The sequence below is a fragment of the Parus major genome, chromosome 18 (genome assembly GCF_001522545.3).
Source record: "Parus major isolate Abel chromosome 18, Parus_major1.1, whole genome shotgun sequence".
NCBI classification, from domain to species: domain Eukaryota; kingdom Metazoa; phylum Chordata; class Aves; order Passeriformes; family Paridae; genus Parus; species Parus major.
Window position 1 is genome coordinate 8,774,384 of NC_031786.1, and position 27,256 is coordinate 8,801,639.

Genomic DNA, 27,256 nt, shown 5'->3' on the forward strand with positions numbered 1-27,256 from the left:
CCCTGGGGACATCCTGCGGGTCACTGCGGGTACCCCTGGGGACAGCCCGCGGGTCACTGCGGGTACCCCTGGGGACAGCCCGCGGGTCACTGCGGGCCGCCCCAGCGCAGAGGGCTCAGTAACTTTCCCGGCCAAACGAAACCCTTCGGTCCTGCCGGTCATCCCCCCTTCCCTACACAGGGCAGCTTGGGGGGGGCCAAGCAGGGCGGGGCAGGAGCGGAGCGGGCTCTCACCCGGGGCCAGGACATCTGCCAAGGGGGCACCGGGCCGGGCCGTGGCCGCGGGCGGCCGCTGCTCCCGATCCGGCGCCGCGTTTTGCCGGCGCAGCAAGTGCCGGCCTTGCCGGAGGAGGAGCGGCGGGAGGGGGAAGGGGGAGGAGGAGCCGGCTCTCGGCCGAGCCGCTCCCGCCCCTCAGCTGGGAGCCCGCAGCCAGCGGGTGCGAGCCGCAGAGCCGAGCGGCGCCGCTCCGAGCCGGGATGCGGGAGCCGGGGATGGGGTAGCCGCGCCGCCCTGCCGCGCTCCCCGCCATGTAGGCGAGCCCCGGGCGCCGCGCACATCGCTCCCCGCCGCCTGCTCCGCGTTCGCACCGGCCCGGGGGACCATGCGGAGCGCCCCGGTCTCCGGGCTCCTGCCGCTGCTCCTGGGGCTGCGGCTGCTGCTGGGCGGCGGCGCCGCGGCTCAGTACTCCAGCGACCTGTGCAACTGGAAGGGGAGGTGAGGCGGCATCCTGCCCGGGCAGCGGGGACTGCCACGTCCATCGCCGTCCCGCCGGGGGAAGAAGTTAATGCCGAGCACAAAAGGGAGATCGCTCCCGCTGCGCTGCCCAGCCGGGGCTCGGGGAACGGGGCGGCGGAGAGCCGGGGCCGGGGGCGGATCTGCCTCCCTCCCTCCCGCGGGCTCGCAGCGAGGAGACCTGGGCACGGCCCCCGGGCAGGGAGGGATGGAGGGGCCGGGGCGAGCCGGGCTCCTCTCGGCGGGGTTGAGGGGCCGGGGCGGGCTGGGCTCCCCTCGGCGCTGTTCGGGGGGCTGGGAGAGAGGGAGGGCGGTGCCAAGTCCGTAGCGAAGTTTCTCCCCGCGACCATCTTCACCGCGGCCCCAGCGCCCGGGGGAGGCGGCGGCCGCGCCCGGGGGAGCAGCGAGGCAGCCCCGGCTCGGAGCGGCCCTGGGATGCGCTGCACCTGCGGAGCGCTCCCCTCCCCGGGGCTCTCGCTGCCTCCCGGCCGCTCTGCTCGCTCCCCTCCCTGCGCTCCCCTCCCTGCGCTCCCCTCCCTGCGCTCCCCTCCCTGCGCGTCCCGCACTTGGCGCTCGCTCCCCGTCCCGCTCCCGGCTCCATCAGCCCGGAGATGATGGGGGTGATGAGCTCCGGGAGCCGGCACAGCGGCCGCCCTCCTGATTTATTCTAATTGCACCGGTTGAGAAACCTCTCCAGTTCTCAAGTGTTTATCTCCCAAATTATCTTTCCTTTAATTGCTTGTAATATGTTTAGCGCGTGTGGTTGGGTCTGTGACCTTCTCCTCTCTTTCAAGGTTTAAAAAGGCAACTCTGCTCAACTAGCAAATGTTGCCGGGTCAGCCTGACTTGGAGAGTGAAATGGTTCAACTCTAATACACTCTTCAGATGACTTTCCCTAGCATAAAACTTTGGCCGGACTGTACCAATGGAGTGTTTTGGAGTAGAGAGAATTCAAAGTGGGGAAACAATTTTAAGAGTAAGAGATTGTAAAAGTTGTAAAAATGGTAAAAGTAAGAGATAAGAAATCATGATGTTGAAAGTCAATATCATGATTTCTTATCTCTTACTGTCCGAAACATGGTGCTTTGTATTTACTTTTTTTTTTTAATTTTATTTTATTGATAATTGATGCATAGTTGGAAGCAGTGAATCCACTTGAAGATGAGTCTGCTTGATGGGGATCAAACCTCTGGCAAACTCCTAATTTGTCATTTTTCTTTAAAAACAAAACAAAAACAACAACAACAAAACAACAACAAAAAAGAAACCCTGAAAATGCTGTAGCAAAGCATCTTACCACCTGGTACTACAACAAAATTTTAAAAGAATTCTGCAATTTTGTCCTCTTTTGCTCTTATTTTTATCCTATTTTCTTAGAGCAAGCAGTGACCCCTCATGTCACCTGAGCAGGGTTGGAATAAGCAATGCCTTGACTGTCAGCTAAGGGGGTGATGCTTGGGGTGGGGGGAAGTGAAATCTTGTACCTGAGTTTGAGATGAACCTGACAATGCCAGCTTGGATTTACTCACCTGTTGTTCGATGAGCTGAAGTGGTGACAGGTTTGTGATAAAGCTCTTGGATGAACAGGGAAGGATGAACAAAGTTTGGTCTGGGTGGTTTCACTTGTGGGAGAGTTTCAAAGTTCAGGTGGGCTGGAGTTTTGGGAGGGGATAAAGTAACCCAGGCTGAATCAGGCCTTACAGGTGGTGTCAGAAATGCTGGCAGCCAAGGCCATTCAATATAATCAGATTTGTCCTAAAAACACAGTGGTTAGGAAGGAAAAAAAGTAATTTGATGTACCAGTAAATATTATTAATTAAATATTTCAGTGTGGATACTAAGATTTATATGGGTTAGAAAGAACATTTTAAATGCAGAATATAATATTTTAAAGTAGTGTGATGATTTTTACCTTGACTGTTAGGAAAAGTTATGAACCTGAATGTCAGACATGGTCCCTCTTCCCCACAGTGAAGTCACAGGTTGGCTTGTGCTGGTGGATTTGAGTCATGCCATCTTCTGTAGTAAACCTGAAGGTGTTTTCTCACCTTTATATGCACATCTGTATTAAAAGCAATAGTCTTAAAAAAAGCCATTCTAGATTTTTTTTTTCCCTATTAGCTTGTGGAGAAGTGATGAGCTTGTACCCCTGAGCAGGATGAAGAGATTCACTAGGATTCCTCTGGATATCCCTCATGCTTCCAGGGAAATCTGATGCAATGCACAGCTTGACACCTGCAATTTAAGTACAAGCCATAATAGCATCTTAATAAATAACTTGTCAGGAAGCTTCCAGGAAAGCTTTGTCCAGGAGAAAGCAGAAACTTCGCTATGAAGTTTCCAGTTATTACTTTTGCTGTAACTTCAGGTTTTTGTGCTGCAGTGACTTCTTGATGCTTTGGGCAAAAGTGACAGGCTGAGAGAATGTGCTGGCCTGACATGTTTGACTGTAGGCTGCAGCATAGAGAATTCAGCTCTTAGGTGGCTGCTTTTGTCCATCACTCCTGCCCTTGGTATGGTGGATGCTCTGAGGAGTTCTTAATGTTTTCTAGACTGTCACCTCTTACTAAATTCTCCAATTCAGGAGCAAAAGTTCCCTGTGTTCATTGCATGATGCAGGGAGGACATGGGTACTTGTAGGGCTCTTCAGCACATCTTTAATAGAATAAATAAATAACTGAATAGAATAATAAATAACTGAAGTGGATAGTGTGAATATTCTTCTCCCTCCCTTTTTCTTTAAATAACACCTGTTCCACATTGCAGCATAACAGCTCACTGCAGTGATATTGTAACTTTAAGTTACAATATTTACACTATACAATTAGTTATTGTAAGGTTTTCCAAGGCAAACATAAGGGGATGGCTGAAGCCAGAAAGGGGGAAGAGCAAGGAGACAGATGCAGTGATTCAGGATGTCCTCATGGATTGGTATGAGGAAGTAGCTGTAGAAGTAGCTTGCCATAGAAGTAAGTCCCAATAAACAGCACACATTTAAAACAGGTCATCCATCACTGCAACCATGAAACACCTGCCCTAGATCCTTGCCATGTAATCAAAAAACCAAAACTCCAATGAGTTTGGAGAATAAAAAGGCTCCCAGGTCTGCATTACTGTGTGGAAGTGGTGTGTATGATGAGTGGCTAGTGAGAGCTAAACCTGGTGTTAAAGAGTCTCTCAGTGTGAGGACAAGTCATTCTGACTGAAAGCAAAGTGACAGGTTTTACTGGATGATGATGGTTGCTGTTAAATAATGTGAACATGTATTTTGAAATCTGCTTAACTTTTGAGTCATCCTTTATTACAAGGCTTAATGTGTGCAGGTACTTGTGCTTGATGTATCTGTCTAATGGCATCACTCTTGCCTGTGGGACATAATTGGCTTTCAGAAGATAATTTCAGAGTCCACCCTGTTTTTCGTTTGAACAGTGTGAATGTTTGAACAAAATTAACGTAGTGTTGTTTTTTGTTGGTTTTTTTTTTCCCCTCTGGCAGAAATTCACTGCCTTGGTGTTGTTCCCTGCTTGCAACAGAAGTTTCACTGCATGAGTTCAGAGTTTTGCCCCTGGTGTCTTCCTTCTGTTTAAGCACTCAGGCTGGAATGTGCCAGTATAAGTCCTGCAAAACCTCTGCAGCTTGTTTTGATGTCTTGAGTAGGGACAAGTGATGTGTGAGGATAGCTTTCTGCCCCTTTGCTGAGGGATAACCTTTACACTGTTTAATTTTGTTTATTTGCAGCTTGCACATAAACAGACTCCTGTGTTTTCTGTTGAGTGGCATCATGTGTGTGCTGTGGTGAAAACTGATTTTGTGGACCAGATGTGGATTTACAGTCAGCTTGAAATATCCCTTTGCAAGTCAAGTTTCCTGAATGTGTTAAGTACTGCTGAATTTGAGGGCAAGAGACTAAAGGTTAAAAGCTTGTCCCTCTTTCCTCCTCATCTGTGTTCTTGATGTGGCTTTCAAGATTCTTCAAAAGCACATGTTTGGAGGCTCTATTGTTATTAAATATGACTTTTTTTCTTTCTGAGCTTCCTCATGTAACCTCTATCAAGTAGGTCACACCGACACTCACAATAATGAGTCACGTCAACAGTAAATGCAAACCATATGGTTTGGTGTTTTTTTTCCCTTTTACACATTGCTTGTAGTTACTTTCTAAGTGCTGACTTGAATTTAGACCCTGTTCAGTGCCTGAATATGTCTTTGGGATGGGGAACTGTGTATTTGGAGGTTTCTGCTGAGGAACCAGGACTTGATGTCATCACTTGTGCTACACTAAAATATGTTTTTACCACAGATTTCCTGTGTAACCTCAGACTTAATCCTTTTAAAGTATTTTTTTCCCCTGTCTTGATTCATCTGCCTACAAGTGGGAATGTTGTGAAGCTGCCCTAAAGTCCTGACCCATGAGGTGACAAGGAGTCTGTTTTTGGGTAGTGCTCTACAGGCACAGGATGAAAGATGCTAGTGCTGGGGAACAAGGTGCTCAGAGCACAGGAGGAGAAACAAGCTCGGTGGTGAAGTGATTTGCTCATACTTGCTTCATAGGTTTGTGACAGGACAGAGACTGAGACCAAAGGATTTTTCCCTAATAGCCCAAATAGTTCAGCCAATAAATCAGGCATCCCACAGCTTGTTCTTCCCAATGCAGTGTGTGCACTGTGCAGTGTTGTGTTAGGGCTTTGAGTCACTCTGGATAAAGAGCTGGTGGGGTTGATCCAGCATCAGTGATGGGCAGCAGGGGTTGTTGGGGCTGCCCTCAGCTTAGGCTGTGGGCAAACAAGCCATGGGGATTTACTGCTCATTCTGTTTAGCAGCTGGCCCTGGGACCTTGTGTTGCTCTCCTGTCCCATCCCTGTGGTCTCTGAAATGATTTTTGGGGTGTTCAAATGGCCACATGTTCTCGTTCTTGCTAAACACAGCTCTGTGTCTGCTTGTAGCCCATCAGTGAAAACACGAAACTGAGCTTAAACCTCATATTGAGCAGCTGTGGAGGAACAAGGTCCTACCAAAAAAAGCAGCATAATTCAGTGCTTTGCCAGCTATGACAAGGGAGTGAGGTGTCTCCTCTCCTCTCCTCTCCCTACCTCCCAGCGTGGAGACCCGGGCTGCCCAGCTGGGCTAGAGGGTATCAGTAGCACGTAGAGCATCGCTTTTGCTGCAGTTTACAGGGTGAGCTTGGCATCCCTCCCAGTTTCAGATCCATTGGGAATATAGACTTGGAAGGGGAACAAAGTACTTGAAAAAAGGTGGAGTCTGATCTGCAAAGCTGGAGAACATGCTGGATTGAGCCACCAGGAAGGGAGTTTGAGCGTACATGTTTTACTCAGTATGCACAGCTCAGCTGACGGGCAGGAACTGAGCCTGTAGTAATTTCATCGCTTTTGATCATGTGCTTATATCCTATTTAATTTTGAAGCCTATTACTAGTGGTTTGATGTTTTCTTCTGGGGGAATGATTTAAAATTGTCCCATAATATTAAGGCTGAAGTGTTGCAAGAGACCTGCGCTGCTGAGGATGTGCCAACACTCAGTGATGTCCTGGGCTTCCTGCATTTCTTGCTGTGTGTTCTGGAAGCTTTGAGGTTGACCTTCACATTGTTACCTCTGTGATTTCTCTAACCTTGTCTTTCTTTCTTCCTCCAGTGGCTTAACCCACGAGTCTCACAGGAAGGATGTTGAACAGGTCTACCTCCGCTGTTCTGAAGGGTCGATAGAGTGGATGTACCCCACGGGAGCACTCATAGTCAACCTGCGACCCAATATTTCACCTGCCTCTTACAAACACTTGACTGTTTGCATAAAGCCCTTCAAAGACTCTGCAGGAGCAAATATTTATTTGGAAAAAACTGGAGAACTGAAACTCTTGGTCCGAGATGGAGACCGCAGCCCCAGCAGAGTGTATTGCTTCGGCTACGACCAGGGGGGCCTGTTTGTGGAGGCCACTCCTCAGCAGGACATTAGCAGGAAAATTACAGGCTTCCAGTACGAATTGATGAGCAAGGGAATAGCAGCTGACTTGCACACAGCTTCTGGTGAGTTCTGGGGTATTGTCAGACTTCCATGTCCTGTATTGGATGTGTAACACATGGCTGAGTGAGTGAGAGAGTGGATGGGAGTTCCGTGTGCTTTTAAGGACATGTTTTATAAACAGAACTATTGCAGAAGAATTGATTTGGTTTTTGTTTTGTTGTGTTTTGGAAGCTGGTGGCATAGGCTGAACTCCAGTGATTTGTTGAGGGCCACAGTGTGAAGGATTCTCCCCTTGCAGGGGCAGGGTGTACTACAGGAGCTGGCTTCACCCTGCACTCAACTCCAGCATGAACTGGCCTTCCCAGCCTTGCTGTAACACTTTTCTAACTACTTTTTAACTCAGTTTTTAAGACCCTGCTGCATGTTTTGAATAATAAACATTTGAACAAGGAGGCACTCCTTTTCCTCCGTGTTTTTTTTATCCCTTTTGCAAGTAGTGCTACTTGCTGACCTAATTATTGCTTTTTCTGGTTTGTTTTGGTTTTTTTATTCAAACAAGGAAAATGGTGTGTTCTTTCCTCAGCTCTCCTGAGCATTACTGTGCCATGGCAGAGCTCTTCAACACCATGACAATACTTCTACAGAACAGTGTTGTCTTCTCTCTCAACCATTGTGAAAAGCAAGTTTTGCAGGGAGTTTTACTCCAATGAAATGCTTTATAGGAAAGAGGAGTGGACAAACTGAAAGATCTTACAAGCCTGTAAAGTCTGGTACTAAACAGCATTTGGAACAATGGCTGTAGGTGTGACCCAAGTGTGCATTTGTGGAGGATGACAGGGTGAAAGGGGAATTCTCTTTAGATAGGTGGTATCTGCTTCATGCATCTTACCCATTCAGGATTGCCTCTAGGTTTTATCCCCAAAACCAAGGAGGGGGAATTTCCAGAATAGCCCAAAGAATTGCAGATTTAGGGTAGTTTGTCTCAAATGACTGCAGGGGTTTCAAGGTTTAGGTATTTTAAGTGGGGAACCGGATTTGTTTTAACCATTTGAAATGTGGGCTGTCTGCTCTTCTGGGTGAAGGCAGGGAGAGAAGAGTCCTCAGAGCACGCTTGGGATGATCAGCCCAGGGCAAAGCTGATGTTTAGTGGGGCTGTGTGGCCCAAGAGCTGCAAGGATGGCCAGAAGCTGATCAGACTCTGCAGTGCTGATGCCACATGCTCTGCCTGAGATGCTGCTTGATAAGCGCTGGTGTGACTCATTAAACTGCAGCTGTATCTTCCAGGAATATCTTCTCTGGGATAAGTGATTGCAGAACTTGTTCTGCTCTTCCCTCCCTGGCTCTTTTCCACATCAGGCTCTGGATTGTCTGTTTGTGTATTTGTGCAGCCCTGCCAGTGTTAAATGTTGTCACGCCAGCTCGATGGGGCTTTATTTTTGTGCAGCTCTGAGCTGGACTCAGCTCAGCTGAGCAGAGCTGGGCTCAGGGCTGATGCAGTAACCCCAGGAACTGACAGGTGGCAGCTTTGCCATTAAAACAAAAACATATAAACACAAATACTCTAAATTTGAAGTCACTGCCTTTACTTTTGCCATGCTCACAAGTGGTAGCTTCTTATTGGGTGTTCTGCATTTCAGGCAGGCTGCTCTGCTACATCCAAAAAGTCTGCAAATGGAGTGGGGTATCTCTGCTGAGCTGCTTTCCCTGTAAGATCATTTGTGCAAAGATGAATACACTGTGCAGAATGTCAGCTATGTAGTAAAATTCCATTGCAGAAGACATTAAATACATTGTTTAATCAGTTATTTGGAGAATGTTCCCAGATTCAGTGCTGCTTTCTCTGTCAGGCTGTGAGGATGGAAACAGGCTAATGAGAAGTCACTTGAACTTACTAGGAAAAGTCCTGTGCTCTTTTCTTTTCCAAAAAAGTTGAAATTGCTTTTGTAAAATAATATGACAGAAACACTGCTTATCCCTACTGGGTTTAGTCTGCACTTAGGGTTTCTCCTGAGCTTTGCTAACATTGAAGACTTGCTGCTGACATCCTTTTCCATCACAAGCCAGCACAAACTGCTGTATTTTCAGAACTAAATGCTCTTCTTTACACATAAAATCTTGGAGTTTTTTAAAGCTGATGGGAGTATTATTTCAGGGACGTTCAGAAGTCAAACTGAGGACTGAATCCAATTACAGCCTTCCTCTTTAATAGGCACATTAAATCACTTTTTCAATGACTGCTGTGTTTTCAGCTGTAACAGGCACTGGTTGAATTTCAGTGCTGTCTTATGAAACAATGTGGTGGGGAATCTGCTCCATTCTCCAAGTGTCTTGTTTGGCTAGAAGCAGCTTTTTAATAGTTCATCAGCAGAGCCTTCAGGGCAAACTGGGGATCTCTATTGTATTTTAAATTATTTCTCTTGCCTTATTTTGGATCCCCAGACTCCGGGGAGGGGCCGTGCAGGGTGAAAACACGATGAAAATGCCATACATGACTCTTTCCACTACTCACTTAGATGAGCACTTTTATTTTCCTATAAAATCTGTATGTCTGAGGGAACTGCCAAATAGCTGCCTTGTGAGGCTTCCACAGAGCAATATATTTGAGGCTCTTTGCAGTTTGTGGAGCTCCTTTCTTCTGGAGCTGCTTCTAGTTTTTCTGTGAAACCTCAGATGAAATGCCCTTTACTGAGCTGTTCATTTGGAGAAGGGAGAGTTTACAATCGCTGAAATCACTGAAGATTTCTTCACTGGAGAGGAGGCTCAAGTCAGAGGTAAGCTCTGACCTTAAAGGAGCTGAAAACTGGGTTTAAAATTCTGCATTTCCCACCACCCTTCCTTCTGTCCCTTGTTCACAAACGTGGCTGCTGTTTTTGGCTGCTCGTGTCTCGTTGCAGTTTGGCAGAGTTCAGCAGAGCTGGCAGTAGGTGTGAAGAGGTGACAAAGATGTGAGATGCTGTTGTAGACGGGCTCTGAGATGTGCTGGGCAGAGGAAGCTGCAGTGCTTCTTCTGATGACAAAGAGCTGGAAATAGTAAATATTGCATGATTTTCAGAGTGGGGAGATGACTATCATAAAAGGCCCAGGTGTGGGGCTGAGTAATCCAGCCCTTTCCTTGTGCAATAACTACTTGCTAACAACTTCTCCCCGCTTTCCCTAAGTGCTGTGTTTGTTTCCTGGTGATAATTGTTGTACTCTGCCCTTGAATTTACTCTCTCTCCCTAACCTGGCATCCCAGCCCTGATTAAAGGGTGTAAGTCATCTGTTTAATACTTTAATGACCTGTTGTGTCCTTAGAGTCCTGACATTGCAGGGTGCATCAACAAATCAACAATGCTTGGCATGGTGCCTGTGTTTTAATTAGAAATCCTCAAGTTTTATTAGTTTACAGCCATTCTTTCCCACTTAATCAGAGTCTAGCAAATAATTCAGTAGAAAACATATGTAGGTTCTGCATTGGCCTTTCCCTTTTTTTGGAAAGGTTGAATGACACAGGGCAGTCTTAACAATTTTCTGGATTCTGGGGATTCTTTTTCTTTGCTCTGGCTCTGCCTTACCACATTCTCTCAAGATTTCCAAACTGTAGGAAGAATTTGTACTATACTGATAGATTTTAATTGAGGTTGATGACATCTGGTATGGAAAGTTTTTTACCATAACAGTCAAAAAAAAGTGCATTTCTGTGGGGTTGTAGTTTCTTAAGATGGGAAGAGGAGTGAAGGCAAAGATGCCACAGTGCTTGATATAATTTAATGGGAGTAGTCCCTAAGAAAGGTCACCTTGACAATTCAGGCATCTTGATGGGTGTGTTCTCTCTTCATATCCAAAGTGATGGTTGACTGAAAGTGCTTTTGATTTCAGATTAGGCTCTGGGCTGCAGCCCTCTCTCATTCCCATCCACACTGATGCTCCATTAACTCCAGCTCAAGCTCTGCAGCCCTGCTCTGAAGCCTCAGTGTTTGCCCAAATGAAGAACTGAGGCACTGTGACATTTTGGCCTGAGGCCACTGGAGAATCAGCAGAACTCGTTTAAGCTGTTGAATTCTGTTGATTCTAATCTTTGCTGCTTGTGCTGGAAGAAAACACTCTGAGGATCAGCTCTGCTGCCTACATTGGCAAGCAGATGGAGGTTTTGGCAAAAGTGTTGTTTGCCCCTCATGAGTTTTCTGAAGGTGCTGACCCACATGAGCTGTGCCTGCCTGAGGTCTGCCTTGCACCACAGCAGACTGCTTGCGTTAAATTTCTGTGAAAACTATGAGGGTCCCTTGACAGTAAGTTACTTTTTGAGTAGTTCAGCTTCTGCTCAACTAATCTGAAACAAGAATCTCTAGGTTTGACCAAAAATTTTGGAGAGGGAGAATCCTTCTCCCTGTCCCACCAAAGGAGCTTTGTTTTGTTACTTAAATCCTGTGGTTCAGGAGCGTCTCATCGAGCTCTGGGTCCAGCTTTGTTCAAGCTGTGTAGTTTTCTTTTGCTGTTACACACTCATGGGGATGTCTGTAATTTAGTTGTCAGAGGGTGTATTGAAAGCCCTTTCATTACCCACCTGCTTTTGTGGTAGTAAAGAAGTCAAACTTTAACACAAATGCCCCTTTATCTTGATGGCATCTACAGACTTAGTGCAGATTCTATTAACTGTTTTATATGTTTTCTTTATTAATGCTGTGTACCTGGCTGAGAATATTATTACACAGGAGGTACAACACTTGTGTGGGTATCTTAAAAATGAGTCAAAACCAGATAAATCCAGTTAAGTAATTAACAGTATTCAGCTATTTCCTGTATGCTGTTAATCCATTGTCCTGAGATAACAGAGCAGAAATCGAGAAAGCTCAGAAGTATTTGGGCTATACCAATGTTTCTGCTAACAAATGGCTTTTTAAAGCACCCTTCTTAACTTCTGATCTTTAATGCAGTGTGTGTTTGGCAGAGGTGGGGCAGCAGTCGCCCCAGCTCTGCAGGTATCCTGCAGGGCTCTGTTGTCATTCCTCCTCGTAGGCTCCTAGTCTCGTGCTTTCCTCTGGTTCCTCATAAATATCCAATATTTAGGGTTATTTTCTTTCTTGGAGGCTGGATGTGCTGCTTAGCTTTGTAATCTGAAGCAGCAGATCGAAGAATCACAGAATATATATTATTTATAATAAATTTATTATATATTATAGTTATATAAGAAGAAACCTTTAAAGTCTATCCAGTCCAGCCCCTGCAGTGTGCAGGAACAGCTTCCACTGGACCCCATTGCTCAGAGCCCCCATCCAAGCTGGCTTTGAAGATTTCCAAATTTGGTGCATCTGCCACTACTCTGTGCATCTTGTTCCAGTGCTTCACCAGCCTCACACAGATGTATTTTTCACTTCTTGTCAGAGTGGAAACTTTCTGGTGTTTTGTGCCAAGGCTGGCGAGCAGGAGGCCGTGCCTGCTGTGCCCACTCCTTGCCAGGGTAACCATGACTGAGCTCCTCGCTGCTGTGGGCAGAAGAGCTGATGGAAAGAAGCACTTGGAACACTTAAACTGAAAGTCCCCATGACCTTTATGCCTAGCCCAGGCTCTGCCTGAGTGATTGTGACCATCTGAGGTGTTGGCACTGTGCTGTGTGGCATCTCATCCCCATCAGATGAGAAAAATGCCTTGCTTTGTATTTCTCCCCTCCCCATTTTCTGTGCAGGTTAAAACTCTTGTACCTCTTGGGGTTGAGGGGTTAGAGCTAGATTTTTAATGCCCTTCCAACCCAAACCATCCTGTGGCTCTATAAAGTGCACAGAACAGGTTGATGCTGCATTCCTCCCATTTGGGGTTAGCTGGAGAAATTAATAATAAACAGCAAAGTTGAAGGCTCTGCTCTATAAGCCTGAGCACACCTTGCTGGGTGGCTCACCTGTGCACCTAAAGCTTTGATGGTTTGTTTGACTTTTGTCTAAAAGGTCATAAACAAGTTTTAAGAGAAAAACATCAGAAAACAGCCTTCATTGAAGTTTCTCAAAGTACACAGCAGTTAGTGGCTGTAGAAGGGCTCCTTCTGATGCTCCTGCGCTAGGATACCATTTCTCAACTGGGGTTTTTTTTTTTGAGAGACCTGCAAAAAAACTCCTATCAGGAATCTGCCCACTCTAACTTTGTCTTTCCATTGCAATGGCTGATCTAAAACTTGGTACAAAGTAACCATGAAAATCTAAACAGCATTCCCTAACCCTAATGTGCAAAAGCCACATTTAAAGGTAGTTTTTGAGGGTGTGTCACTGAACTGTGTGTCATGGGGCAGCACCCAACTGGATCAGGCTGGCTGCACTATAACACTGCCTAGAGTGGGGTCAATTTTGAGAAGCTGGAAACCTGCTCCAATTATTCATGTGCCTGGAGTGGTCAGGCTTGTGGTGAATGATTGACTGGGTGGGAGAGTTTGAGAACAAAGTTTTTTGGGTTTTTTTTTTCCTGTGTGGAATTGTTCCAAAGTGCTGTTCTGATGCTCGGGGAATGCACACGCTCATCCATCACCTTGAACCGAGCAAGGTGATGTTTTGGGGGACTGTGTCTGAAAAATGTTATGCTAAGAAGCCTTCACTTAAAAAAAAGCCCCCACCAAAATTGGATGAATTCTCTAATTTAATCTCTCCTTCTCCCAAGAAAACAGTTTTGCCAGCATCTTCTCTAGCCCTGCTTTTCCTTTGATGTTGTCGGGCAGGGGTTGGTTTTGCAGTGGGCAGAGGAGGTGACAATGGGGCTGCAGTGATAAATACACAGCTGCAGGGGAGAGGGGGATAGAAAATAGCTTATTTTTGCTAGACTGGCCACGAATGCCGTTAGCTTATTTCTCAACTCAGTGGGCAGTCAAAAGCAATAAGCAGTCAGGTGTATTGTCCAGGCAGCTGGGGCTCTGCTCTGCTCTGACCTCTGTGTACCGCCAGAGATGGTCCCACAAACAGAGCTGCAATCCAGCCCAGTTGCTTGGCAGTCTTTAATAATGCTCTGTGCTTGCTCTGCAAAACTGTTTAGTTTGCTAATTCCTGAGGCTGTAGTTAAAGAAGGGGTGAGAGGGTGGGGAAGCTGCATTCCTCTTCCCACTGACTGAAACATGGGCCAAATCTTTCCTGTGTTGGAGTCTTCATTTGCAGGACAGAAAACCTCTTTCACCTCCATCTGTGCTAGAAGCCAGAAAATATTCACTGAAATGTTGCACAGATATCCTGGACCTAAAGCTGTGATATGTTATGTCTGACCTTGGGAGGTTTAATACTGGCTCAGAAAAGCTGCTGCCCTCTGACAGCCTTGATCCAGGTAACCTTTGGTGCTGGTTCAGATTTGTGGAAGGATTTCTTTGCTGTGGGTTTGCTCCTGACTCCTTTATGGGATTTGAGCCTTGACTCCTGCAATGGGCATCACCTCGGGTGTTTGCCCCATATCCTTCCTCTACTGAAGCCCTGGGAGAGCTGAAGGGATCAGAGGTGCTGGGAAATGTGCACAGAGCTTGTCTGGTGTTCCTGTCTGCCTCCCAGGATCATTCCTGTTTGTACAGGATGCACCTCTGCCACCAGAACTGCCTTAGCTTTACATCAATTTCTTCTATCTGCAAGGGGATGTCAGAAATTTGAGAGAAAAATAAAAATATTCCTATGTGACACTGGTGAGTGAGCTTGATATGGCCAAGCACGGTGGGATTTTAAGGAAAGGTGATGTATCTCAAAGCTTTTACTGTTACAAATGAAAGTTTTAAATGAAAGTTTTTAAGGTTAACTGAACAATGTTACAGCATCAGGCATCTCTCGCTGTGTAGATGTAGCTCCTCCACAGCCCTTCTCAACAGCAGGATGATCAAATAAACATGGTTTAATAAAGAAAACTGGCCTTGTTCCTTCAGAACTCTCCCACATAGCAAGAAGAATTTGTTTTCTAGAAACAGGAAGGAGAAGGACCTGTGTGGAGCTGAGTGCACATATGCTTTTTTTTTTTTTTTCCTTTTTAAAGACTCACTTAATCTTTGATCTGTCATTATTTCACTATCAGGGTTTAACTTTAACCAGCCACTTGTTCCTTAATTCTATTCCTCTGCTCCATCAGAGGCATTAATGGACCGGACCGAAGGGGAGGGAAGGCTTTTGTGTTCCTGGCAGCTTTCCAGCCTGGTAGTAGGTGCTGGCTGCAGCCTCTCCTATAGCCCTGGCAGGGTGAAATGCTTGGCTGCACGATTTCCCCAGGGCATGGGAGTGAAAAACACCTTACTTGTTCATTTTCTGCTGTGCAAGCACTGCGTGACAGCTGAGGGCTGTGCTGGCTGGCGGAGACAAAGCCCAGCAAGACATCGAAGGCTTCAGAACTTCACCATTTCCTACATCTGACCCTGGGAGCTTTTACAAGGCTTTGGCATGATGTTTTCTTTAGAAGAAGGAAGAAATATTTTCAGGGTGGATTTTGGGAGGGGATGAGCCGTAAGTCTTTGTGGGTTTTGAGTCAGGGGCAGCATTTCCACCTGTGCTGGCACGTTCCATGGGGTGACAGCAAGGGACTCTGCCCCATCCCTGCAGGTCAGAGGGGATCAGAGGAACCCCTCAACCATCCACAGGCACCTCTGACTTCCAGCAGCTCCTTTCTCCTTGTGCTTCCCACTCCTCTAATCCCCCTGGGGCAGTAGTGGTAGGTTTGAGGAAGGGCAGAGGTGTTTTCTGTGAGATAGTCAAATAGAGCTGCTTTTTTATGGCTTTATAGTGGTGTCTTGTGCACGTAGAGCAGGAGAAATTCCCAGCAGTTATCTTGCTGCCATCTTTTCTCTTTAATTGCAGTTAGGGAGGGAGAAGAGGAAAGAAAGAAAAGGCAAAAGCAGATGTGTACAGGTGCTGCTTACACAGGGACATGTGCATGGTTGCAGGGACACTTCTCATTTGCTGGGCTCTGCTGCTGCAGTGCAGAGAGAGGAATTTAACTGGACATCTGATCTGCTGACTGGGGCTTTTTGGACACAACATCTTGCAGGCTTGACTGTAACTGAGGGTTTTTATAGAGCTGTGATGCAATGGGTAAGTGTAGGAGCTGGGCTGGGATTTGGAAGTGATCCAGTCACTGTTCTGTCTCTGCCCAGCCCGTGCTGGCATTTGCCACGGAGGGGAGAGAGGAGGGACAGAACGAAGCATCTTGAAGCTGTGACACTTCTCATCATTTCCCCTGGGTTGATGCAACTCATGCATGCAGGCAGAGTTTAATAATGTTTAGTGCTGGTTAAATAAAAACTGCTCTGTGGGTTTTTCATTCCTTTTGTTTGTTTTGTTTTAAATTTTAAACAAATGGTTGTGTTTCTAGCTGACCTTTCAGCTCATTTGTTTGAATGGCTGCTGCATCTTGATACAGCAAAAAGACATCAATACCAAAGGATCCTTATGTGCTCTGTATCTGCTGAGCCAAATTTCAGTTCGAAAGCTGTTGCAAATGGAGCTTGCCTAGTACCAGATCTCTTCCTCACATTGTTTACATAAATAGTTAATCTTTGGTACTTAGGGACTTTAGTACCCTCTTGGAAGACAGTTCTGTGAAAAGATAAATTTCTGGTTTATGATCTCTTGTCCTAACGTTTCTCAGAACACAAAGGTCATCACATCTCTACTGGTGAGGTTTTACAATGTGCTTTTTTTATTCTTTCTTTGCAGGAAGGAAGTGGTATTAACTCGATTCTCTTGGCACAGTCCATGCCACAGCCTGCAAAAATCTGCATTTCATTAAATTTATTTGCAGGTTTAAATTGTTCTTGGCCAGTGTTTATATTTTCCAAGTTACTTCTGGAAACTTGTACATATGTGCAAGTTGAACTGAGTGTTAGAAACAGGCTAAGGCAAGGAATGGGAGTTGACATTTCTTTTTCTGGAGGGGTAAAATCACTGATATCCCTTCTTCACATGGAGGTCAGGGCAGGATGGCCATTGCAGCATCATGATGTGTCAGCTGCTCCATGTCCTCCTTGTCCTGTACCAAATCTGGCTGTGTGGTGGCTGCAAGAAGAAGGGAATCTTTGAGTTTTGTATCTGTGCTCATGATCCTTGTCCCAAGTTGCCTCTTCTGCTCAGCACAGGGGCTCAGATTAACTTTCTAGCAAACAGGGGGATGAGCACTTCTGCCTTCAGAAGAGCACTAAACCCTCTCATCATGTTACCCACTGCACTAACCTTGTATTCATCAAGGCACAGCCTCATTGTGGCCTTCCAGGGCTTAAAGGGGCTAACAAAAAAAAAGGAGAGTGTCTTTTTTACATGTCAGATAATGATAAGGGGTAACAGTTCTAAACTAAAGGAGGAGAGATTTAGATTAGATGTTAGTGAGAAATTTTTTGCTCTGAGGACAGTGAGGTTACTGGCACAGAGAAGCTGTGGCTCCCCCATCCCTGCAAGTGTTTAAGGCCACGTTGGATGGGGCTTGGAGCAACCTGGGAGAGTGGAAGGTGTCCTGCCCATGGCAGGGGGAGGAAATGAGATGAGCTTTGAGGTCCCTTCTGTCCCAAGCTGTCCTCTGGTCCCATGTCTGAGGCTTGCTGATCCAGAGGGCTGGGAACAGGGCAAGACCAGCTCTCCTGTTTGTTCCCTGACTTGGTGTTTTCCTACTGACATGCTGGGAAAAGTGCACTGCTTGCAGAAAGCCCCGTAATCCTATCCCATCCAAAGACAGGAAAACCTTGTAAAACAAAGGAGTGATGAGGGAGCTCCTCTGTGTGTTGTGACAGGGTGTCAGTAATTTCCAGCCCAGCTGTGGACAGGCTCTGTGTCTTCTGGCCCTGTTTTCCCTCCCTGTGTTGGCTGCAGGTATTATTTAAATGCAGGTGTGCTGGATGCAGCTCTGCTGGCCTCAGCTCCCAGCCAGTTCCCCTGGAGTTTGAGATGCACTGACTGTGCAGATGCACTGATGCAGTTTTAGCTGGTGTTTCGGTGTGGGGGTTGTGAGGGTTTTGAGGTTTGAATGTTGTTTTGGCTCGCTCAGGAAGAGCTTTCTGAGGTGGTGAGGAAAGTTGAGGTGTAGCAAGAAAGGAAAGGACTAGTCACAGCCTGGTAAACCAGAGTGGTTATCAAATTTTTGTCCACCTGCACTGCACTGCAGATCTTTCTGTTTGGGATATGAGCTGTGAGAGGTTTGCTTCATGGAAGAAATGCTCCTTCAGAGAGGAAGCATGGGCATACTTCAGAAAAAATAATTGTGAGGATTTATTTCACTTTATAATTAGTTAAAGCAGGATTGAGGGCAAGCTTTATTATTTTTTTTCTTGTTCATATGATGCTTTTCCCTAAAATCTTTGTCTCCCAGCTAAATCACCGATCCAGTAAGCAGCTGAGACATAATCATTTTTGCTTAGGACTCAGAAAAATAACAGAGAAATACGTCATTATAGGGGAAACCACATTTCTATTTTTACAGTCTGCTCTGGGAAGTCTGCACTCTGTGTTTCCAGGAAGGAGACTCATCCTATGATGCCCTTTCCACTCTGGGTGCTGCCAGCAAGAGCTGCCAGTTGCAGAGCTGGCAGCAAGAGTTTGAAAGGTGTGGGTGGGTTTCTTTGTTCCACATGAACTAATGCTGATGTCAGGCTGAGAGAGCTGGGTCTGTGGCTGGAGGGGCTGCACCAAGACCCACCTGAATGTCTTCAAGAGAAAAGACTGCTTATTTTAATCAGAAGATTTCAACCCAAAACTAACAGAAAGTAACGCTTTGACACTGCCTGGGCCTCCTTGGTGGCTTTTGATGCTTAAAAAGGTCTGATTGCTCATCAAAGGGTTGCTCAGAAGTTCTGAGGTGTGGGTGATGTGTGCTGTGGAAGCAGATAAAGAGCTCTGTGTTTTCCTCCCCCACCATCCACACCTTCACCACACGGCACGCGTGCACCCGCTCCTTCACCAAACCAAAGGGTATTCCTCGGTGAAGTGGTTTTCTGCAATTACTTTGTGTTCAACATTTTCACTTCTGCTTCGAACGTGTCTCTTCCTGTGTGTGCTGCCAGCACGGGGGGGATGTTCAGCACTGGGGAAACAGGGTGGAGAAGGGCTTTTGGGCTCACTAAGTGGAGTTTTGGGATGGTGTGTAGGGAGCTGCAGCACGGCCCAGCTGTTCTGGTAGCTGTGATGTCGTGGAGTGTGTGGAGAAAAATCTGGACAGGCAGAGGAAACTTCTTTCTTGTGGGTTGGAAGCTGGTTTTGGGGTAAGGTCAGGTCAGTCAGACCCATGGGTGGCTGTTGAAACACAAATGTTTCAAAAGAAGAGCAGGCCCCTTCATGTGGTTTCTGTGACGCCTGCAGCCAGAGCCAGCACGTCTCGGTTGTGTGCGTCCTGCAGGGAGCTGTCACCCTCCTGATGGCCCCTCCATCACCCCCACCTCCTCTTTTCCAAGGAAAGAAGGGTTGTGGGCACACAAACCAAAGCAGGAAGGGCTGGAGCTGTGTGTGTGAGCCGAGACAGGCCAGCAACACCTCCCAGCACTCTCGGGCAGTGTGCTCAACTGCAGCACTAAAGGGGCAGAAATCCACCCACAGCGCCGGGGAAAATCCTTCCTGCACAGCCCAGCTCCCTGGTGCTGGCAGAGCTGGGCACCACCTGAGGTGGCACCACCTGAGGTGGCACCACCTGAGGTGGCACCACCTGAGGTGGCACCACCTGAGGTGGCACCACCTGAAGCTCGTGGCATCTCCTCAGGGCACAGCCTCTCTCTTCCCAAGCCTCCCTGTGGAGAGGTCCAGGAGAGGACCAGCGACGTGTTCGACAAAGCTGTTGGGCAACAAGTGCAGTCTATTGTTAGCATCGCCTCGTCCTCCTCAGTAACACCAGGTTCAGAGGGCAAATCGCTCAAAGCAGCTGGGACATGACTGCTGGCTTGTGAGGAATGATGGAATTACATCTCCCTCTGTGGGGAGGTGAACAGAGAGCCCTGTGGAGGCGCTGGGCTGGGGCTTTGGAGGGAGAGGGCTGCCTCAGGTTACTTCAGGTCAGGATTCTGTTAAAATCCATCAAAGGCGCTCCCAGGAGAGTCGGCAGCCGACGTGCACAATGCAGGCTTTATGCCACCGCTGGTGGAGTTGAGTTATAGGCATCTGGGCTTTAGAGGACTTCAATAAAATGTTGCTTTTCTGTGTTTTTTTTTATTTTATTTTCCCCCCCACCTTTCTCCTGCTGCTGTATGAATTAAGGCTCGTTGGCTCAGGGAGTTTAAAGGAATTAGAGCAGCTGACGTTGATATTGTTGTTGCAAGTTCGTAGGCTTGCTTTGGGGTGTGAGAACCTGGGCAGCCCTTGAGACATCCCCAGGGAGTCAGGATCTGGCAAACACAGTGGCCTTGTTTAGTACCAGGCCCAGTTCCCCAGAAAATGAACATCTTCACCTGCTGTGCATGAGTGAAGTGATTTTCTTGGGGTTGTGGGGGGGTTTTTTATTTGTTTTTTTTTTGTGTTTTTTTTTTTTGCTTTATTTTTTAATTTTTTTTAATGTTGTTTTTAATAGTTATAAGGAAGCTTCCTGTTCTGAGGTGTTATTTTGACCTATGGATGGAGCAGAGCACCTGCTGCCCAACCCAAAGGGAATGAACTGCAGCTAAAGCCATGAACTTTTGTGTTAAGCACACAGATTTCTTCATGGCTGGGATTCAAAAGAGAGTGTAGGCATTGCCACCTCCTAAGGATTTAGTTTCTTTTATGGGCTTTTATAGGAATGAGGCTTTGGTTGTAGCCAGTGGATGTTATTTGCTTTTTAATGGTCCATTTACCTCAGCGGTAATCCTTCACAACTTGCTTTCCATCTGTGCTTCCATACCTTGTTTTTGCCACTTGCAAGATCTATTTGATACTCTGTGAATGCAGATGTGGGAGTTGTCCCACAGAAGAGGATTTTTATTCTTCATCTGTCTGGAGTTGCAGAGATGGGTGGTGGAAAATGGTTGTTAAAGCAGCTCACATGCCACCACACTGCTGTGAGTCAGCTGGACCTGAAGCAGGTTCTAAGTAATGGTCTAGTGTGAGCAATGCTGAGCATTTTTAATTTCCTTTTGTATTTAAAAAGGCTGCAGGATTTTGCCTAGGGTCCACAATTAAAATGATTTGATTCTGTGTACACATGGAGATTTGGTCATTTGATTTATTACTGTGTCAGTCTATTTAAATGGAAGGAGCCACTTTTAATGCATTTTGTTTTTCATCTTTAATGCTGTTGCTTGTGTTGCACTCCTCTGGAGAACAGAAATGCCTTAGTCATTTTGGTGTTTTCAATTTTCTGATGGGGTTGGATGAACTACAGAGATGTCTGGTTTAAACCAAGACTTAAAAAGTCTGAGATGCCTTTTTATAATGAGGTCTTTACAGAACTAAATATCTGAAATCCAGCTGTGGGTTTAGAGGATGTCCATCAGCTGTACTTTGTTTTGGAGCTTTTGTCCATGTGAAAATGCTGTGGGATTTGTGCAGATTTCCTCTGGTTGATCTCAGGTCCTCATTTGGACAGAGGGAGGCTGAGGAAGGAGTTACTCCACTGTAGGATGTTCAGTGACAAACACACTGAGACTTGCCCAGGGAAGTGCTGGAATCTCCATCCCTGGAAGTGTTCAAAACACGTGTGGATGTGGCACATGGGGACAGGGGTTAGTGGTGGGCATGGCACTGCTGGGTTAATGGTTGGACTCTATGGTCTTGGAGGTCTTCTCCAACCTGAATGATTCCATGATTCTGTTACAATCTTCTTTGTCAGATGAAGCTTGTATGTTCGGTCTAGCCACTGATCAAAATCTCTCGAGTCTGAAACTTGAAGTATCTTTAGCCTGAATTTGTTCTAGTACTCCAGTTATGTCCAGGCTTCATCTGGTTCTACATTTCTCATTATCTTAAACATTTTCCAAACTTTTCTGAAAAAGAGCTGAACTAGTGTGTGGGGAAAGAAGGGCAGGGAAAGCTGGGTTGTTTCTGAAAGCTTTGGAGATATTCAAACTAAACAGAAATGTGATGGATCCAGATGCTGTTTTGTCCATTCCTTGTCTCATCTTTTGGAGCTTTTAAAGCTCCTTGAATTATTCCTTCAAATATCCCTGCCCAGAAATGTGCATTTTACATTTCCTTTAATCCTATTAACCAGCGTGTTACACTGTGTATGAATCATCTGACTGGAGCAAATCTGGTGGATTTGGTTCAATAATCCCTCTTTCTGGATCACTGCCTTTCTGGGTCCTTGGAAAAAAGAAGAGATTTGCCATGTCTTGTGTCAGAGAGTGGCTTGTGCTGTCTGACAGGAGGGTGACAGAGCGCTGGAGGCACCAGCTGCGTGTTGTGTGGACAAGCTTAAATCTACTTTTAAGTGCCATGGATAAACTTTGGGAAGCAGGTGGGGGAGAGGAAGGCTGTGGCTATTTGGGAATCTAAACTAAGTGTTTTCAGATGTTGTGGTTCAAAACCCGAGTTTTTTGGGGGTGGGGAGAAGTGGGGTGGCTTCAGTTTTGCAGCTGGGTGCTGGGCTGTGTGATGGAATCTCAGCATCCAGTCACCTCCACCTCCCTGCTTTGCTGGAGCCTCTGCCTGTGCTGATCCAGAGTTTCCATTTTCCTGGGTGATTTGTTGAGGTGACACCAGCTGACAGACAAGGTTCAGATCCTCTTGCCACTGTGGACAGACTCACTGAGCATGGCCAGGCAGGGCAGATCCTGATAATAAACAAATTCCTGAACTCAACAGGGTGTTATAGAAACATCTGTATTGCAACTACAGCACCTTCCCCTCAGAAATATCTGGCTGAGTACAAAGAGGAGCCACATTCTTGCATTGATTAGATTAGTGCAGATATCCAAATGTTTCCAGCAGTACAGGAAATGGTCTTTGTGCTCTTGAGCTCAAACAGATATGGGCTCGAGTTTCCGCTTTGCCTCAACGCCCTCCAACACATGCACTGGGGTTTTTCCTCCCCTCTCTGCCTCCCCCACTCTGTAACTCCTGGATCTTTGATGTGGTGATGACTAAATGGCCCAACAACACTTGATAGAAATTTTAAGAGAGGAGCTTTGCCATCAGAATGTAAAAGACACGTGATCTGAAAGCTTCTGAGTGAATTTACAGCAGAGCACCCTGCAAATGCACCAAAATGTATTTTGTGTAAGTGCAGTGAGGGTGTGCAAGGCTTGCTGGACAATACAGCCCAGCAGGATGTTCCTCCATTGCTAAAGACATCCCTATTCCTGCTTGGGTACAAAAATCTCATGGAGGCTCTAGGGTTAACTAGGGATAGCCCCCACTTCTTGTGGCAGAGATGCCAGACAGATCTCTGGAGTGATTGTGCCAGTGTTGTGTGTGTGTTGGTCAGTTTTTGTTTTGTTTAAATGGTTTATTTATTTAAATTTCTTTATTTGCTGCTTGTCCTTTGCTAATTGTCACCCTTCCTGTGCAGCTCCCTGCCGACCCTGCAGTGACACTGAGGTCCTCCTGGCTGTCTGCACTAGTGATTTTGGTGAGTGGCTGTCTCCCCCATCCCTTCTCCTCCCATAAACACCAAGAGACCCCTCCCCACCCTGGCAGTCTCCAGACCAGCAGGGTCTGAGGGTGCTGGGCACATGCAGAGTTCAGATCTCTGTGCCCAGCTGGCACCTCCCCAGCACGGACACAGCGACACAGCAGCCACGGTGGAAGGTCAAGGATTTGGGTGCATCTAGGAGAGATCATTTCTTGTTGCCCTGCAGTGTTGGTGGACTTGACAAAAGACCAGAAGTTTCACTAATTGTCCATGCTTCCCTTTTTAAAGGGGAAATTAGCATTAGCTGTATCTGTAATGGCTGAAGAACAGAAAGTATGTTGTCAGGGAGCATTTAGCACATATCTTCTTGCTAGAATTCTTCATGATTAGGCTATTTTTCTGATGTAATCATTTTTCTAATGATGTTTAAAGTTTAATGTTTAAATTTAACGTGGGTGCTCTTTGCCAGACAGATTACAAATATAAACTAGAAAAAAATTGCAAATGTATACTGAAGGTTACTGGATAATCCTAACTCTCAGGATAACAAAGGACCAAAACTTGGGCTGCTGTAGTGAAGCCAGTTCCCCTGGCTGCAGGGCCTTCCAAAGCATTTTTGAGTAATTAATCCTTAAACCTCTTTCTGTTTCCAGTGATCAGAGGCTCCATTCAGAACGTAACGAACGAGGCAGAAGAGCAAGAATCCATAATTCACGTCGGTGTCAACAAACTGTACAGGCAGAAGAGCAAAGTCTTTCAGCTGACAGGGGAGAGTGGGAACTGGAGAGGACAAATAAAGACCTTGCTCGAGTGTGGGGTGAAGCCAGGAGATGGAGACTTCCTTTTCACGGGACGAATGCACTTTGGGGAGGCCAGGTTAGGCTGTGCCCCTCGTTTTAAAGACTTCCAAAGGATGTACAAAGAGGCAAAAGACAAAGGGCTAAACCCATGTGAGATTGGCCCAGATTGAAACCCCCTGTTTGGCCGAAGATCTCTTTTAGCATTTGGCCAGGAATATTTCCTGGCTGCAGTGGAAACTCTGAACAAAGCTGGTAACTGAGGCTGGACAGACCTGGAGGCTGAGACCCCCCAGCCTGCGGTGCTCACAGGCTCATGGAAGCAGCAGAGGTACGAGCTCAGAGGGCTGCCAAGCAAGAAAGGCTGGATTTTTAACCAATCTTGTCCTTATGAATTAAGTTATTATATTTTTTTAGTGACTTCCTTAGGAAAACGAACAAAGAAAACTCCCATGTCTTAATAAAAAGAAAAACCCAAATGAAAGCCAAGATGCCTTTGTATCTTTTTCATACTAATTTTTAAAAATGTCTTAAGCTGATGTAGCATTTGGTATGGCGTATTCTGTATAAATGGCCAAGAATGTGATAGAGCACAGTAAAACATCTTAACATTGATGCTTTGTAAAAAGCTTGGTGTACAATTCAAAAGTTGTTTCTTATGACAGAAATTTATGGAGCCAAACTCTTATGTGTGTGTGTGTTGTTTTTTTTTTTTTTTTTTATTTGAAAGAATGTACAATTGCTGCCTGCAATTTTTTGTCCAGGCTGGCAAATTCTTTCCATTCCAGAGAAATAAAGGTCCCTGGATTTGACACATGCTGTTTAAAATCTTTATTTTTTTCTTTCTTCTCAAGGCTGATCTCAGCTAGTCCAGATGTGCTCATAGATCAATTCTGGGCTGATCTCTTATTTTGTGGCTTCTCTGAGCAGAACCAGAGTTCCTGTGAGGCATTGGGAACCACAGTGTTTTTCAAAGGGGAAGCAAGAGCTATTTTTGGAGATTTTTAGACATGTGTGCAGGCGAGGTTTTCAGCGTTCTCTCTGATGCCAGCGGCATTATTTTGGGACTGGCTCCAAAGGCAGGCTGCCCCTTGGTGTTTAACTTGAAGCTTTCAAGTGTGCTGGCTGGTAGCTTGGCATGAGGTGACTGTTCATGCCTGTGAGTCCTGGGGGACATGGCCAGGCCACCTGGGAGAAATCAACACCTGAATCAGGGTGTGCCACCTCTGCAGGCACCAGAGGAACAGGAGCTCTCCCCTCTGATCAGTCCTGCTGCTCCCCATGGCCTGCAGAGCATCACTGATGGTGCCTTCACAAGGGTTTTAATCTCTTGCCCCTATTCATTCTTCAGCGTTCTCCACTCCTCCAGCTTTCATTTTAGGCTGTCAGGTTCTTTAAATAAAAAAGGTTTCACTCAGTGTCGCTTTCTACCTGATCCTCACCTCTCCTTCGTGTAAGTTGGTTCTGAGCCTTGGGGAGGGCAGCTCAGGGGATGGTCTTGGGTGGATGCAGGAAGTTCTGAGATGGATGGTGAGGAGATGTCCCATGACCAGGGGTAAAAGCCCCAGGGTTGTACCAAAATACTGTCCTGAAGTGAAACCAAAATCTCTCTGCAAGTGTTTCTGTGAGCTCCCCTCAGCAGGATTCATTCTGTGGGCTGGTGGGAGAGGAGGAATTTCTTTTAGCTGTGTTAAGCTCCTAAGAGGCTCCAGGGCACTGTGACTACTTCTGCAAAGACCTTTCAACCCCATCTAGCACCCTCCTATTTGCTGCTTTCACCCCAGCTGCTGTCCAGCCTCCCGTTCTCTGAGGTCCAAGGTTCCATCCAGCCTGCTTGGAACTTGAAGAGAAATGGGCCAGGACCAGTAGAGGGGTAAAATGGTTCACTCCAACCCCTCTCTGTGGCCTTGCTTCCACTTTGGGGATCTCAACCCAGTGTTTTTCAGGCTTTTAAAAAGGTGATTTAGCATTGAGTAACTCCTGAGCAGAGCTGAGTGGGTGTTTCAGAAGCCCTGTAGCTCACCTCTCCTGTTGAGTTTCATGAGCTTTTTCCAGCACAGAGTGACTGCTAGCAGGATGTGAAGAGAAGAACAATATGTTCCTGGAATTATCTCCAACCTGCCCACTCTCATCTTCCTCTGCAAGGCTGCAGAAGCAAGGGGAAGAGGCTGAATTAAGTGTTCAGCCAGTATTTTATGAGGACAGTGCACGCAAAATACAAACAGTTGGGGAAGCTTTGGCCCTGGAGCTCCACCTTTGGCTGCAGTTCAGTCTTTATGGCAGTTTAAGTTGTTTGTAGAGTTTTGTTGTTTTTTTTAAATACCCTTTGCACCCTGTGCTTAGCAAAGAGGGAGGTTTACACAGGGATTTCACTAAAATCCAGTTCCCAAATTCTCACCCTTAAGTCTTTGAAACATGATTATAGCTTGACTTGTCTGGCAGCAGAGTCAGGGATGGAAAGGATGGATTAAAAATGATTGTCTTTGCTCACATGTGCTGACTGCAGTCTGTAATGAGAAGGAAATGCCACACTGATGCAGTGCCAGGTGAGGACACGCTTGTTGCCACCTAATGAAGGACCTTGGCTGAAGGTGACTCAGGACAGAGGTGGAGCAGGTGTTTGCAAAGCACTGCTCTTACCACTGCAGCTCTCTGAAGATGAAGGGCTTCCTCTTGGTACCTAATTAGCATAATTGAGTTCCTCTTAAAAGCAGCAGGCTGACTTATCTGTTCCTTAGGAAGCAGAACTAATGAACTTGAATTGCCTCTGTAAGAGCACCCCCAGTTGGGCAACACTACCCATAAATAGGCACAGGGCATGTGCTGTGTTCTTGTGTCTGAACTCTGGCCAGCGTGTGGTTTGCACTGTTGCTGAAAACAATTTCCATGGTAACCCTCAATTTCTCTGACTTTCCACGAGCCCCCTGCTGAACTAAATCACCTCCCAGGTATGAGCCATGCAGAGCTTGCTGTGCTGACAAATAGGTGGGTTGGGAAACTCCTGTGGGTGTCTACAGGGTCTGTTTCAGGTTTATCAGATGCTGCTGGACTGGGGGAAAACTTCTTCATCCTCCAGGGAGACGGGGTCATCTCTTCTCCAAACACCCTGACCTCAGTGCCTGTGTGGAGGGAAGCAGGGTCACTGTGCCTGGTTTGCTGGCAGCCAGGCCAGAGGAACATGACTGGATCAGCTGTTTGCTTCATTCAGGAAGAACTGGCCATTTTCATCCTCCCCTAAGCTGGCACACTTTGCTCCTTGCATGTGAGGCACAGCCAGGCTGCAGGGAGCTGTGATGGTCACAGTTTGTCCCCAGTGATGTCCCAGC

At 46.5% G+C, this 27,256-nt stretch overlaps 1 protein-coding gene across 1 annotated transcript; it reads left to right on the forward strand.

Annotated features, from left to right (window-relative positions):
- Positions 1-428: 428 nt before the first annotated feature.
- On the forward strand, positions 429-24,742 carry METRNL (meteorin like, glial cell differentiation regulator). Its single transcript, XM_015646106.3, has 4 exons — positions 429-714; positions 6,382-6,770; positions 23,071-23,130; positions 23,787-24,742. The coding sequence occupies exons 1-4, from the start codon at positions 602-604 to the stop codon at positions 24,101-24,103; spliced, it is 879 nt and encodes a 292-aa protein (XP_015501592.1). The 5' UTR covers positions 429-601; the 3' UTR covers positions 24,104-24,742.
- The last annotated feature ends 2,514 nt before the right edge of the window (positions 24,743-27,256 follow it).

What these genes read in the sequence shown, in the direction of transcription:
- METRNL (XM_015646106.3), top strand. Translation starts at nt 602, where the DNA reads ATGCGGAGCGCCCCGGTCTCCGGGCTCCTGCCGCTGCTCCTGGGGCTG. An exon ending in TGACTTGCACACAGCTTCTG is followed by an intron (nt 6,771 to 23,070) that starts GTGAGTTCTGGG and finishes CTTCCTGTGCAG; the next exon opens with CTCCCTGCCGACCCTGCAGT. An exon ending in TGTCTGCACTAGTGATTTTG is followed by an intron (nt 23,131 to 23,786) that starts GTGAGTGGCTGT and finishes TTCTGTTTCCAG; the next exon opens with TGATCAGAGGCTCCATTCAG.